The 15,595-nt window shown below is 36.3% G+C and overlaps 3 protein-coding genes across 4 annotated transcripts; all 3 read right to left on the bottom strand.

Moving 5' to 3' along the window:
* Positions 1-592: 592 nt before the first annotated feature.
* On the bottom strand, positions 593-2,932 carry LOC121750705 (1-aminocyclopropane-1-carboxylate synthase-like). Its single transcript, XM_042145287.1, has 4 exons — positions 2,698-2,932; positions 2,402-2,533; positions 2,151-2,311; positions 593-1,762 (listed from the first exon to the last, which is right to left on the bottom strand). Exons 1-4 carry the CDS (start codon positions 2,857-2,859, stop codon positions 784-786), a joined length of 1,434 nt encoding a protein of 477 aa, XP_042001221.1. The 5' UTR covers positions 2,860-2,932; the 3' UTR covers positions 593-783.
* A 6,027-nt stretch (positions 2,933-8,959) lies between these two features.
* On the bottom strand, positions 8,960-10,199 carry LOC121750414 (heavy metal-associated isoprenylated plant protein 39-like). 2 transcript variants are annotated; one of them, XM_042144949.1, is made up of 3 exons: positions 10,039-10,199; positions 9,748-9,823; positions 8,960-9,309 (listed from the first exon to the last, which is right to left on the bottom strand). In XM_042144949.1, exons 1-3 carry the CDS (start codon positions 10,045-10,047, stop codon positions 8,993-8,995), a joined length of 402 nt encoding a protein of 133 aa, XP_042000883.1. In that variant the 5' UTR covers positions 10,048-10,199; the 3' UTR covers positions 8,960-8,992. The 2 variants fall into 2 exon arrangements, with proteins under 2 accessions (XP_042000883.1, XP_042000882.1); XM_042144948.1 differs by lacking the exon at positions 10,039-10,199 and having other exon boundaries at positions 9,748-10,022.
* A 1,874-nt stretch (positions 10,200-12,073) lies between these two features.
* Positions 12,074-13,201, bottom strand: LOC121751719 (protein ROH1-like). The gene has a single exon (XM_042146516.1). The coding sequence runs from the start codon at positions 13,199-13,201 to the stop codon at positions 12,074-12,076; it is 1,128 nt and encodes a 375-aa protein (XP_042002450.1).
* Between the last annotated feature and the right edge of the window lie 2,394 nt (positions 13,202-15,595).

Genomic DNA, 15,595 nt, shown 5'->3' with positions numbered 1-15,595 from the left:
TCATCTGTTGATATTTTTTAACGGTTCCGATCATAGTTTGGAATTTGTATAATATATGAGTTTGCATTTTATCACTCCCTTCCCATATAAAATCAATAAATAATTGGAGATTAAGTGTTGATGTGCTTGTGATACTAATTTCATAAAATATTTATAATAATTTAAGAATCACGCGTAGATGTGAATTAACCAGAATCTAATCGAAAGGTTAAACACTTAAAACTTATGTTACGTGTTTCTTGAAGTCCATTCAAACAAAATTTAGACTTACATGATTTTAAAAATGCGTATAAAATGAAATATCATTCGTGTACTTTAGATGATGACCAAACAAAATTTTGGCATTAGTTGAACAATTGTCTAAAGTGAATTAATTCTTATGTGAAATATCTCAAAGTCAAAATGTTTCCAAACCAGTAGTAAGCCCATCATTTCTACTATATGATCAGATAATATTCTGAATTCTCTAGTTAGCCTCTTTTCTACTACTAATATTTTGACCAAATTAACACTTTGAAATGTTGTTAGTAGGATCACATGAACATATCAGTCATAACTGACATGCTAATTAGTATTAAAGTAAAACAAGGAGTAAAATATAAACTTCATATATGCTTCATCATTAGTTTCCCAGCAATCAATACCATCGAAACAGTACAAACAATACAAACACAGTGAATACAATCCCAAACAACCTCCATGTCATCAAATGGATAAAAAAAACCTTATACTATAGCAGCAGTTAAATAAATAATTAAAGAAATATAGGTAGGATTAATAAAATCAAGTCATTGTTCGGACAAGCGGTGACGTCATCGGAGAGTGAGGTGACATCATGATCTCCTCCAACCTCCTGAACGACAAGCTGATCTCCAGCTTGCTCCTTCTCCTGCATTGTTTCCTAGCCTCGCCGCTCTTGCTCTGCACCACCAGCTTGGAGATCCTACTCAGCGCCACGCGCATGGTCTCCTCATCCATGTTGGCAAAGCACACTCTGAACCACCCCGGCTCGGCGCAGTGGAACGACGCGCCGGGCGAGACATTGATCCTCACGTCATTCACAATCACGCGCCACAGCTCCATCTCGGCTTCGAACGTCGCCGCCTTCAGCAGCCGCCTCAAATCCATCCAGCAGTAAAGCCCGGCGCTTCCTTTCAGGCTGCCCACGCCCATCTGCGCCAAGCCCTGGCACATCGCGGCGCGCCTGGCGCCCAAGCGCGCCGCGCTCTCGGCTAGGAATTTCCCCACGAATTCCTCGTCCGCGAGCATGGACGCCAGCATCCGCTGCGTCTGCGTGGATACGAGCCCGAAGCTCGACATCTTGCGGGCGCAGCAGACGACGGCGTCATTATAGGAGTAGAGGATCCCGACGCGGAACCCCGGGAAGCCGAGGTCCTTGGAGAGGCTGTAGACGATGTGGACGAGGTCGGGGTTGGCGTCGGGGGACTCCGCCAGGATCTCGGCGATGCTGACGAAGCCGGGCTCGTCGAAGACGGTGGCGGAGTAGATCTCGTCGCAGATTAAGTGGATGTTTTTGTCGTTGGTGAAGCTCAGAGCCATTGATAGAGCTTCTCGGTCGAGGACGGTGCCTAGCGGGTTTGATGGGTTGTTGAGGAGTAGGCCCTTCACGGTTGTGTTTGAGTCTAGAGCCGCTTTGTATGCGGCTTCAAGCCCGTCCCGAGTCATCTTGAAGCCGTTCGAGCTGTCACAGATGACTGGGACGAGCTCGACACCCGTGCGCCACGTCAGATCACGGTCGTTTCTGCATGCCATAAAACGGTAATATAAGTCTAGATGACCCTCTTTAAACGATCATATATATTAACTATTGTACTAAAAAAATCACATTTGAAATTTTTAGAGGTAAAAAAATTATACTTTAATTAGCAACTAGAGGTAATATTATGTGTGATGTGTTTTTGTAAGATGCTTTGAAAGGGAACATGGCAAATGATAAAAGCAGCTGGAATTGAAGTAGACGTGACAAAAACAGTTAAATATGAAATTTGTCGTGGAGTTAATTTAGTTTTATAAAGAGGCGAATTAGTAAGTATGGTGTCCCACCAATAATTTTGGCTAGTGAATTATTTGCAACATAAAATACTAGTACAAAAATAATCAAAGAGAAATTAGTTAAGATATATGCTTACGCTGGATAATATGGAGTGGGCACCAACAGGGCTTCCCCGGGATCGGCCAGGCAGAAGGTGAGCGTTTCTTGAGCCCCAGTCGCGCCTCCACTCATTACTATGCGGTCAGGGTCGAACCGGACTCGGTCGCCCCTCACTTTCTCCATAAATCTTGCAACAGCCTATACCAAAGCAATTTATAATATTACAATTTGATTAATCTTGAATATATAGTTGAAAATAAATAATTAATGTGACATTAGTTATTGTACATTTCGGAATTCTGGCAAGCCATGATAATCTTGGAAAATAGCTATGTCCTTAAATTGGCTCGCCCCTTCTGGAGTGCAAATGGATGCCATTGGGTTGTTCCTCACCCACTCCTCCACTAAATCAAATGAAAGCTGCAAAAAAATAAACAAACAAGTAAGTATAGTGATAAAAAAATAATTTAAGATTATAATTTTATCACACTATAACAATAGCAGATTTACAGATAAACCCAGAATATCTGCTGATATTAAGATTATTGACAGATTAGTGAAAAGCTTGTGAGTAAAAATATTACCTGGTTTTCAGCTAAGCCCATCTGAATAACTCCATTAGGATTTTTCGTTGGATGATAAGGATCGGCATCGTAGGCCTTCCAGCCGTCGAAAAACGCAGAGTTTTCACCATGACCATCATTACTAGCAATCTTGGACAGAATATACTCTTGGCTTCCCAACATTATTTTCCAAAAAAGAATTATAGAAATGAAAGAATGAGCTAGATATATGTAACCAGTTCTTGAAATGTGAGAAGTGTTGTTTGTAAGTAGAATGTTTAAGGTATGTAAGGAGGTGCTATATATAGTACTAAACTAGGTAGTGATAATATTCAAATGAAGCTTCCTATGAAATAACATAGGCAAGAATAAGCATATATATACTAAATAAAAAGACGATGTTTTAAAATGTAGATTTACGTTCATGCTAAAAATTTCCACATGCACAAAATAATTCTCCTCTTTGAAAATATAGTAAAAGGTTTTTTTTTTTTTTGAAACTTGGCAGCCGACATTGAACTTGATTATTAATCTCAAACCTTAGAATCCACACATTGCCTTTACTACGAAATAAATTCAACGAAAATGTTATTAATTCTCTAAATATTGTCAAACTGCCAGCTCATCACCATGAATGATGAAATTAATTGTTCGTCACTCTTCAGAATTTTTATTTGCAATCATTTATAAAATAACTAATTAATGGCTTGGAATCAGAAAAGTAAAAAAAAAATCTATATTTTGGTAATCGCAAATTATATTTGTTAAGATCTCAATTTCCTGATTGTCCCATTTTGATTTATGTGACAATAAGATATAATTAAGAATATTAAAGGTGATTTTGGCAACGCTGAAATTCATTAGGTACAATGTGAACTGTTCGACATGAGCATATATAATTTTATATATGTGTGAGAATTTTGGAAATTACACCGAAATATTCATCACTTTGTTTTGTCACCTTCTGAAATGTTTTCGTAATAGTTTTAAAAAATTTGATTTTGGTATTAAATGACAAGACAACGTGTGTTAAGTAGGTTCGAAAAGAAGAACTGGACCCGAGTTGTCTCTGATTAGGCATCACCTAATTAATTTTATTTATTTATTATCTTATTTTTATTTAATTTTCAAATCAGAACACTATCATGATCGGTTTATAAAGGTTAAGCTATTAGTTAGGTAGAAGATGTATAATTAAAATGAGTATACATAAAAAAAAGTTAATGTTATACTCCTACCTAATGATCTTTGAAATTTAAAAAATTTATTTATTGAATAAAATGTACCATTAAATTATCATTCTGCCCTTTCATAATTAATTAATCTAAAAATATTTTCCATATGACAAATTCTGGACCATTCATTAATAAAAATGAGTGGCTAATAATACATCTCAATCCTTAATTAGGCTAAAAAATCTCAATTGATCACAACCCTAAAGCTCATTCCTTAGTCAAATAAAAGTATAGGTTGAATATTTACTTTGAACAGTCTAGTTTCGATCTAAATGTTTTACGTAATAAGTGTACCTATTCAAATTCTTATGTATATAATCAGTTTTCTTGTCAAAATAGCATTCAAGATCTTTGCAAATTGATAAAAAAAAAAGGTCTAGAGTTTTCAAATCATGGCCCCATTATAATTAATGTTGTTGAACCCAAACTTTTATTGGCAACTCTAGCTCTTTGTTGTTAGTCTTCAGACAATACTATGTATTAAATGCCTTCTTTGCTTACTATAGTTTCCAAGTGATGGGGTCTCACTTATCACAGTTACAGCCATAAAATTTTTATGCATATTTTTTGCTCTTGTAAATTGTAATGTTGGTCAATTTTTCTTGTGCTTGAACATTTTGTTTTACATAAAAAATCCACAAGTACTAAATTGAAGATCTAGTGATCTTTTCTATATATGTCAAAATTTTCATTAATGATTTCTTATAACTTAAAGTAGTCAGATATCAGTTCATAAACATCTTTCTGTAAAAATCATGGATTAAATATGCCCGGTCAATGGATTTTGACCAAATAATAAATGTGACGAGACATTTAATTTTGTGAAATTAAATGACATAGCGTCGATCTACATTTTACGTAGATAAATGTAGTATATTCACTTTCTCAAATCCGATTTCCGGTGAGTGAGAAATAGTGGATTAAAGTTGGGCATAATTAGCTTTTAATTAAAGCTTGAAGTTGGAGCTTAGGGAATAATTAACTAGTGTTAATTATCTCACATTGGAGGATTAACACATCTTTTAATGTGCTTAAATTAAGTGCCTTTATGTTACTTAATAATTATAGTGGACCAAGATGGGTGAAAGAGCCCACACGCACGCGCCGCCGCCGCCGCCCGCCCGCCCGCCCGAGCCCGAGCCCGTGCTCGCGGTCGTGGAAGCTCTGCCCTCTCCTCCATCCAGTTCGCCGGAGCTCTGCTGATTGCGGTGCTGCATCAAAAGAGACGTAGTCGTTTTACCTTTGGAGACGACACGCCAAACCGAGAGCACTACCGGGGCGTATCTCGTCTTGCGGGAAGAGGCCTCTTCGACTCGGCTATCATACTGGTTTAATTGTTTCGATTTCTATTGTAATTTCTTTAGTTCAGTTTCTCCTTTTCTTTCTTTTGGGTTGTATTACGCCCTACTTTTATCTATTGTAATCCCCAGAAACCAACACTCTCCAGGTATGAGTATGTCGTATTTGATTTTCCAAACATAGTTCATCATATGTATGGTGTAGTTTGCAGATTATTGCACAAGAGCTTTTGTCATGCTTCGTTGATTTTGGTTTGCATATTATTGCACAAAACGTCCCGTCGTGATTTTTCAAGGGTGGTTTAAATTTGCCCTATGTAATTAGTATACTAGTATTGAATAAGAATGTGGATTTACTTAATACGAGTAGGAGTTTGTAATTTTGTATAGTATAATTGCATTTTTTAATAGTTATAAATTAAACTTTTATCTTAGAAATTAAAGTAAAATATAAATGAGAATTTGTGTGATATGAATGGGAATTTTGTCTACATGTAATATTTTGTGACCCAGAAAACTAGTCAAAATACGATTTGATAACATTATAATTTGATAAAGTATTTCCCTGCAAATAACTTAATTAGACTTTTTTGACCAGAATGTCTCAACTAGAATTGGTGCGACTAAACTAAGAAAAATAGTTCCACACAAAATAATTTTAATCTACTAATCAACCAAATTTTGTCCACCGAGATTCAAGACACTATATAATCGTTTAGTATCAAGTTCGTTCTTAGTCATGTTAATTTGATATAGTGCGTTAGAATGAATCACATAATTCACATTGGTAATTAGTAAATGTTGTTGTGTAAAACTATTACTTTCCGAAATTCCATTTAGCCCATTGGTCATAGTTGCATGTTTTTGAATCCATGTACAATTCAAAATTGCTTTAGCATATTATATATTACTGCATAAGATCGATCCGCCTTTTCAAAGATGTAAGCGAGCGAGCATATATCTATTATTTCAATCAAATACTAGTATTATACTCTGTCCTCGTTAAATTAATCTAATTTTTCATAGCAATCACATCTTACTTTTTATATAAAAGTAAAATAAGCACGTGACAAGTTAATGAAACGAATGAAAAATATAAGTTGAAAGAGAATCAAGAATCAAGGCATAAAATATTTTCCCAATGGCAGCTGAGAACATTCAATCCATCTGTGGGCTTCATCTAAATAATGTTAGGCTAATATCCATTATCATTTTATTACACATGTTTTGCAATTATAACCTCATTATTTGTAGTTGTGCCTCGTGGTGCATTGAATGGTCCAAACTTGTACAACCTTAAACAGAGTCATATCTGGCCTAAATAAAAACATACTACTTGACTCCACCACGATAGTCAACATTTTGGTCAAAGGTATTCTTTGGACTAAATTTCCATTCTAAGACTAAGGTAGAAGGTTCTCACTTCTTTTGATCAGGATTTGACCCGGCTAATGTGAATAAGATGCATAATTCAAATTTACAAACAATATCTTTTATTAAAAATGGCTAAATCGACTACAAAAGGGTGGTTATATACTAGTTTTGGTTAACTGATTAAATCAATTAATATGAAGCTTGTTAAATGACAATAATAGCAACTAAACAACAATTGCATTTTGATTAATTATGAATTCAATAAAAGGCTTAGTTTTTGTCTATTCAAGCCCAACAACAAATATGCTGCACATATTAAAGCCCAAAAAGATGTTAAAACTCCACTCTATGGCCACATAGTACTCCCTCCGTCCGCGAAAAATAGGACAAATTGTGAATGACATGAGTTTTAATATGGAATTGGTAAAGTAAGAGAGAAGTAGTGTTAGTGGAATGTGGGGTCCATATTATTAATAAGAGAGAAGGGGGAAAAAGTAAGAGAAAAGTAGTGTTAGAGCATCTCCAGTGGGCGGATGTCCCACTCGGACATCCACTAGGACATCCCGAAAATACCTTCCGCCACATCACTAGGACTTCCCATCCCACTGCCACGTCACTAGGACATCCCCTTCACAATCCGCCCTTCTCATCGCCCTTCCCACTAAGACTTCCCGCAATAAAAAAATCACAAATTCACAAATAAAACAATTTACGTTTACGGAAAAAAAATTTCAACACGAATACGAACGGGAAAATTAAAAAAATAAAAAATAAATAAAAATCAGACGTCCGACCCGGACGTCCGACCCACGCCACAATGGCGGACGTCCGCCCGCCCGTCGCGCCGACGTCCGAGGACACCCGACGTCCTCACGGGACGTCCGTATCCGACCTCCCCTGCCATAATGACGGACATCCCGGTCGCCCGTCGCGCACGTCCGACCAGACGTCCGCCATTGGAGATGCTCTTAGTGGATTGTGAGTCCATATTATTAGTAAGAGAAAAGTTGTTCAAAACTTTCCTATTTTAAATGTGCTATATTTTTTGTGGGCACCCAAAAATGACAAATGTGCTCTATTTTTCGTAGACAGATGGAGTATTATTTTCCATAGCCACATTTTTTTTTCTTTTTCTTATTTTTTTTCACTGAAAAACTTATCATCATTCTTCAACTTCTGGATTTTCGATCTTTAAATTCATAAGTTCGATAAAGGATGGAGACAGTTTTTTAAAATTTTCACGAATTATAAAACTGAAATAAAATAATACTTAAATAGTATAGATAAATCCTTGTCGATATAAAAGCAACTATTGGAGAAGACGTTTCTTTATTATGAAATTTTATCAGCCATTCAATTAAAAATGTTGCTATTATTAATTAAAAATTAAAATAGTCTTTTGTAGATGATGTTGACCCTCATATCGTTTATAAAGACTAAAGGCCGTGATAGACAACCTCATGCACGTAGTAGGTAGACTTTTCAGCATCATCAAATGTCAAATTTTAATTTTTTAATAATGAAGAAGACTCGACTTATTGGTATACAAAGCAAAATTGCCAACATCGAATTTTCTATAAATTTGTGGACTCATTATATTATTTTTATTTTTATTTTTTTATCAATACTAATAAAATCAGTATTTATAATATTACTCCTTTCCTCTGTAAACTGCAGCAGAGAATAACAAAGTTTAAACATGCAGTTGTAATTTATATTTTCGAAAGACAGCTGTACGTAGTCTATACCAATTTATAAATAAATCTAACTCCGAATTGGGTTTAATTTAAATTATCATTTTCTTTTTTTAATGAAGCATCATTTAAATTTTAAAGTCTCTCGTGCATATCCTGTCACTATTTGTACCATAATTATAAATAATCAATGCTTGTTTTCAATTAGTACTGAATATGAGTGATACCAAGAAAGATTAGTTAGTTCAACGCACACATTAATTTAAGTGTTAAATTTTTATTAGATTAATAAACAAGCTGCGATGCAAACTGTTTCACAAAAAATACTGAACCTTATCATAGATATCCTAATTTTATAAACAACATATATTTTTAGTGGTATAGAAATCTTAGGAATTAAAAGGCCTTGTCAGATGGTCAAATTCCACTGTGCAATGGCAAAGGTGATGAGTTTGACTTATCAGCCCAATGCAAATTTCAAGTAATCCCGTTGCATATTGGCATTTCCGGCATCATATGATAGAACTGCATCAAGTTGTCTCCTATTTATAAACAACTCGCATCCAGCAATACTTTAAGAAAATTCATTCTCAACCATCACAAGAAGTTGGTAGTTTATTCCCTCTCAGTTCTTTGTTTGCTATCTATACATGCATGATAAAATCCAGCCTCAACAATAGTATGCACAACTAAATAAGAGAGATAATTATTAGCATCAAGAAATGACACAAGCATTAGGGTTTTCCTCAGAACTATAGACATGGTAGTACTGTGTGGCACAAGGGTTGTAATTCTTATACAATTTGAGTAGTTCTGCAATTTGTTCACTCTCGCTTTTCTTAGTATCATCCTTCTTTTCATCTTTCTTCTCTTCTTTCTTCTCACCTTCCTTCTTCTCTGCTTCTTTTGCTGGCCCCACTGTTAGTATTTGTGGGCACGATTTCTTCAATTTGTTCACAATTTCCACTGGATCCACATTCCCTATCACTGTCATTTTCTTCTCATTCATGTCCATCGCAAGCGATTCGATTCCTATTCAACACCGAAAACATCATCTACAAGAGTGGGGGATAAAATAATACAGTATTCCTTCCATCCCATCGTAAACGAGTCACTTTTCTTTTTGAGATGTCCCACCATAGGTGAGTCATTTTCATTTTAAGTAAAAAATCTCCTCTCTTACTTATTTTTCCACCTACTATATTATTTTCACTCCTCTACTTTTCCCTCTCTCTCATACTTTACTCTCTCAATTTTAACACTTTAAATATTAATTTCTTAAATATTGTGTCGAAAGAAGTGGCTAGCTTATGACGGGACGGAGGGGGTACTACATTCAAGTGGGAGACCAAAAATAGGTCAATATAAGGGGGCAAGCAAGAAGGGAATTAAAATGGAGAAAAACAAAAGTAAAATATGTAAAATCAAATTAGTAAGATTGAGAATTGATGTGTTGGATAGTAAAATTACCTGGTAGGCTAGAAACTGACTTCATAGCCTTCTGCTTCCCTTTCTCATCTTGAACTGCTACTTTTACTACCACTTTCTGAAATTGAAAAAGAGAAGAAAGAAATAAAAAAAATGAAGCTAACTTGTTAATTAGCATGTTGTTATTGGTCTAGAAAAGTAAAAGAGCCATAAACATCAATTGAAAATCTGAAAATTCCATCAAAGAAATTCTATGCGAATTTTTCTTGTGACAAAACAAGAAATATATAGTAGTAATATAGAAAAGCACGTAAAGGAATGGGAAATTTTCACCTTCGACATCTCCAATTGGCACAGATGATTGCTTGAATAGGACTCTGAGGCTAAGGAAATATATTAAACAAATTCCCAGAAATTGATCGGAAATAGTGTTTTGTTGTGTGAGAGAGCGAGAGTCTATTTTTATATGCATTTAATATCAGTCAACTTATTAAAATTAGACATTTAGACCAATAAACATTACTTAAGCTTCCCTTTAGACCAATCGAAGAGCCAAACTAGGGAAAAAAATTCAAAGATAAATATTTTCCACCCTTTGGTAGATTCAAGAGAAATTAATTGTCACGCCATGTGATTTTGATTTTTGGCCGTATTACAAGTAATATATTCCATACTGCTATTTTGATATGCAAACTAGAAAAAATATTAAACATAATTAGTTAATTAGTAGATAAATTATTGTTCATCTAACGAGGAACTAACAACACCTAGCTATTTAATGATGTCTTTGTTAAGATATCTATCATTTTTTGTGAGGTCATCAGCAGTCCGAATATGATATTAAAACGTTGAAAAAAGTATGATTGATATAGTTTTGATATGCTTGTTTTATTAAACCAACTTGAGAAATTAATAAATAGATTAGTTGACAGAGAAGAATCCCACTGACTCAAAGTCAGAGCGTACACACCTTCATCAGTTTAATATACCTTGGTCTTGCATAAATTACATAATGAATTTGGAAATCATATGATTTCATATCATATGGAGTTTATCTTTTTATGTATTTGTGTTAGTCTGTAGTCTGTAGAAGTAGATATTTCTATTATAAATATTTCTGAGGCTCGATATTTAACATTATACATAGAAGGAGAAATCGGAGTGTTCATACTATACCGCCACATAGATATATAGAGTTGAATTTAAATAATGATGTAGTTTAAATAAATAACATGAATAAGAAAGAAAGATTAAGGAGCTAAATCAACTAAGCATAGCTGTTTCTAGTTATTTAAATGGGCAACCAACCTTCACCACCCACTCTCATGTAGTTTAGATAAATAACATGAATAAGAAAGAAAGATTATGGAGCTAAATCAACTAAACATAGCTGTTTCTAGTTATTTAAGATATGACATGATCTTGTTTTTATACGCAACTCCAAATGGGTTCATCTGCATACAAATGGATTTCAATTTTAGATATATTTCTAGAAATTGCAGATGCATTGTACGTATTCTTATTTATAATAAAAAAATATTTTTATTAAAAATACAAAAAAATGTACAACTACTATTTTAATTATTAATGTCCAAGATTGATGAATTAGACGAAACTAATATTCTTTACTGTAAGTTGACATCTGAATTGTATACAATAAATTCCATGTCAACATATTAGGTACCCATGATAAGATTCTATCATATCTAAACATTATTGTGTGTCATGAATCATGCTTATATTTACGAGTACTAGTATTAAAATATTTACAGTTAAAATCAGATATCACAATACAGTTCAAAATTTATGGCCCAACAAGAATCTTGGGCTTCATTCAAAGCCTTAGTGACGTGGAAAAATTAATCATTTTCTTCAGAAATGGCCTTACCGTATTTTCTTTTCTACAAAAAAATTACCATCAGCTATAGCCCAATGTGCTAAGTTGTTTTGCATGGCCAAGGTCCATATATGAGTATGGTAAGTTCAATGAAATAATGCCCCAAATGTGGAGAAGTTGATAGTAGACTATATAATATAGCCCAGGCCAACTTCCTTGGGAAGCCCAATTTTATTCTTTGTTAAAAACAAATAGTCCATATAATAATACCCCGAGTAATAATTTTAAGCTTACTCCATCCTGTCCTACAAGAATAGTTGGGCAATACAAAATTGATAAATACTCAATCAAAAGTTAAAATGTTAACGCTCAATCCAAAAGCACAGTAGTTCCTAAATTAAGAGTAAACATCAAACTATAGGTTATAATTTCAAACATGTTTTTTTATGTAAAAAAAAAAAAAAAGGAAGAATTTTGAAAATATTTGCATTCACTAAAAAAATGTGACAAGGCATTTAAGGTATAGTAAATTCAATACTGCACCGTTGCAGAAGATTTATCAAAAACATCAAGAATCTCGCCTCTACTCTTGACAATCCTATGAAAAACCTCCCTGACCAAGTTTTGCAGGGGCCCCAACCCCTCCTCCATCTTGTGGCATATCTGGGCCAGCTCCTCCACCTGCTTGGCCATCTCCTCCGCCCTCCCGTCCTCCAAGGGGAAGACGAAGCCGTCGGCAAAGTCCACTAGGGAATGCGCGGCCGCTTCCATCTTCTGCAGCTCGTCCATGAGGCCCGGGTTCCCCTTCTTCTCCTTGCGCTTCACCTCCTCCCCGATCCTCTCCTGCAGCACCATCATCGGCTGCAGGCTCCGAGGTATGTGGAAATTCGTCGCCAGCCCATGCCTCTCCTGGCAGGGCACCGCCGCCACCAGCGCCCACGCCGCGAACACCAGCATCGTGTTCATTATGTAGACCGGCGTGGCCATCCCCCCTGCCTCGCCCCCTTTCGGCGCCGCCAGCATCCCCTGCACCTGCTTTGCTGCTGACCACGACAGAGACCGCAGGCTCCCCACTCCACCCCGGTCCCGGCTCGCAAGAGCACCCCCGAGGCGCCGCGTCCGCTCCGCCCACTTGCCGTGGCCCCCACCACCGGCAGTGTCCTTGTCGTCGAAGGACATGGAGGCGATGAGGGTATCGAGAGCGCGGCGCGCACGACGAACCTGGCCTTCCCCGACAGGGGATTGGAGGAGGGCGGAGACGGCGATCTGGGCGAGCTTCTGCCAGTGGTGCATGAGGTCGAGGGCGTTGGTGACGGCGTTGAAGACGTCGAGGGCCTTGACGGAGCGGTCGAGGAGGTCCAGGACGAGGCGGTCCAGGGGAGGGCGGGTGGAGAGGAGGAGGGCTTTGAATTCGGCTTCGCAGTAGAGGAACGCGTCCAGGAGTTGTCGGAACCAGGAGAGGGTCAGGATTTGAGGGTGGTTGCCCGAGGGGGACTCAGGCCCCGGGAGGAGGGTCGTGAACCGCTCCGCCACGTTGCGGCTGAACATTTCCACGTCCTCTTGGTCTTGCTCATTATTGTTGCTTTCCACGGCCGCGATCTGATTGCGACGGATGCTGATGCGGTTCAGGAACGAGTTTTGGATTTCCGTCACCGGCATTTTCTTTTCTTTTCTTTTCTTTTCTTTGGCGGTGGTAGTTTGGAGCGACGGTTTTGGTAGTTAATATAAGTGGTGAAGGGATGGGCGATGGTTATTGTTTGTCGGGGGCTTACCGTTTCTCACTCAATTACTATATTGCCCTTGCTATACCCTTGCTTTAATTTGAGATGGATACATTATACTATACGTACAATTTTTATATATGAACGGACCATATGCTGTTTTTTATACATGTATATGGAAGACAACGACTCGATAAAAGCTCTTGGCTGAATCCTGTTCATTCGAAGAAATCAATCTAGTTTGTAAATCTTTATTCATGGATGGTCAAGATTAATTTTTAAATCAAATAATTTTTTTTTATGTTTTCTACATAGAATGATATTTTTGTATTATTGATACTAATATAAAAAAAATGTTTATTTCAATTTCAATCAATACATACTGATAGACACAAGAAGAACTTACAAAGCCCCAACAAAGTTCAGTTTTGTAGTATAAATCTTTAATTTATTGGTATTTTGTGTGAATTGTTGTGCAAAAGTTCATACTATAAATTATAGAAAAATTATTACTCCATATCACATAATTTTGAACACAAAATTGAGAATATACAACCTTTACTAAAATAATTTTATGTGTCCACCACCATTGATCTTATATGTCGATTTAGATGAAAATCATCCCGGCGGTAGGAAATAGGAACTAGTTTAAGAACCAATTTAAATTTTCGACTAAATCAAAGTGCAAAACAAGAACAATTATTGTGTATAACAAGCTTTCTAGTTAGTGGGTGCATGCACCATATAATTAGAAGATGACAATAAGTAAGGACAAATTCAACATACCAAAATTAACGAGTCATGGCAAAGAAGTTGGTCTTTGCACATGGAGGGCCATCTTGTAATTTGCAAGACACACTTTTGCCAAAAGGGTGTGAGCGTTTAAAAATAAAAATGCCAAAAATTATGACAAAAGTTGAGGCGTTGAACGCGTTTCGTTGTCTACTACTGTTGGTGTGCCCACGTTGAGATATTGTTTTTTCTTCCCTAGCCAAAGAGGCAAAAAAGTTGGTTAGCAGATTCTAATATTATTAAATTCAAAATTCAAAAGGCAATTTGACAGATATTTCGACCGAGCCTTGTAGTCTTGGATGATCCATTACACCATATTGCTCTTCCACCTTCCTCTCCTCACTTTAAGTTCTTGAATTATTGCAATTAGGAATGGAAAGCATGTCACAATTGATAATATTCATGAGTCGAATTGTTATTTGTTTCATTTTGTCATTTTGGTCGATCACTATTAATATATATATTTATTTTATTTTTATTACTATAACATTAAATACTATTTGCATCCCACAATAAAGAGTCACATTTGATCATTTCAATCCATCCCACAATATTGGTCACATTTCAATTTATCATAAATGATAAGTAGGTCTCATATTTTATTAACTCATTTAACTTACATTTTATTATAAAAATAATATTAAAAAACAGACCTTATATTCCAATTCACAATTATTTATATTTCTTAAAACTCTTACCACACCAAGTATAACTCGTATTATAAGATAGAGTTAGTACTTCAGATTTCACTAATCATTCTACTCACTTTTCGTATTTTTATAAAACTTAGAGTAGTAAAAAAGTAAGATAATTATTTGTGGATAGAGGTTGTTTGATTTCTAGCTAGAACTGGAAGTTCGAGCAGAAACAGTAGTATTAAGTAACTATTAGAGCATGTCCAGAGTCTTTGTCCTAGTGGTAAGGAGCTTAGATATTATTGCATGAGATGTTCCTCATATTTATAGTATAGGAGTTTATTTGTAATTTCCTCCCTTATATAGGAGTTAATTTTTTTTAAAAAGGTAACTATTAGAGCATTAGCAATGGAGGGCCGATGGGAGGGCCTTCCCCATTGGCCATCAACACCCTACCATAGCAAAAAAGGGGCCGTCGACCGCCCCCCCTCTCTCTCTCCCAAATGGCGATATATCGCCCTATGCCGATGAGAAGGGCCCTTCGATCGGCCCTCCATTGTGGAGGAAGGGCCTAAGATCGGCCCTCTCATTTTAATTTTTTTTGGTTTTTTCGAAAATTTTCTTATTTTCTGTATATATATCTCCATTTCCCATCACTTTCACTCTCATTCCTCCACTTTCCAACACTTTGACCACTTTCCATCACTCATCTTTTCACGCTACACTTCCTCTCTCTACAAAATGGATTCTGACAACTCTCCCCAATTATCCTGCGATGGAAGCCCATACACGAGCGGAACCCAAATTCCGCTCGATACCCAAACTCCATCCACTCCGCAAAATCCCTACTTCAACCAACCTCTACCATCTCAGCAAAATCCCTACTTCAACCAAGTTCCCGGAGG

The sequence above is a fragment of the Salvia splendens genome, chromosome 10 (assembly GCF_004379255.2).
Source record: "Salvia splendens isolate huo1 chromosome 10, SspV2, whole genome shotgun sequence".
Classification (NCBI taxonomy): domain Eukaryota; kingdom Viridiplantae; phylum Streptophyta; class Magnoliopsida; order Lamiales; family Lamiaceae; genus Salvia; species Salvia splendens.
The sequence above is the reverse complement of the archived record's forward strand: the minus strand, read 5'-3'. Positions and strand labels throughout refer to the sequence as shown.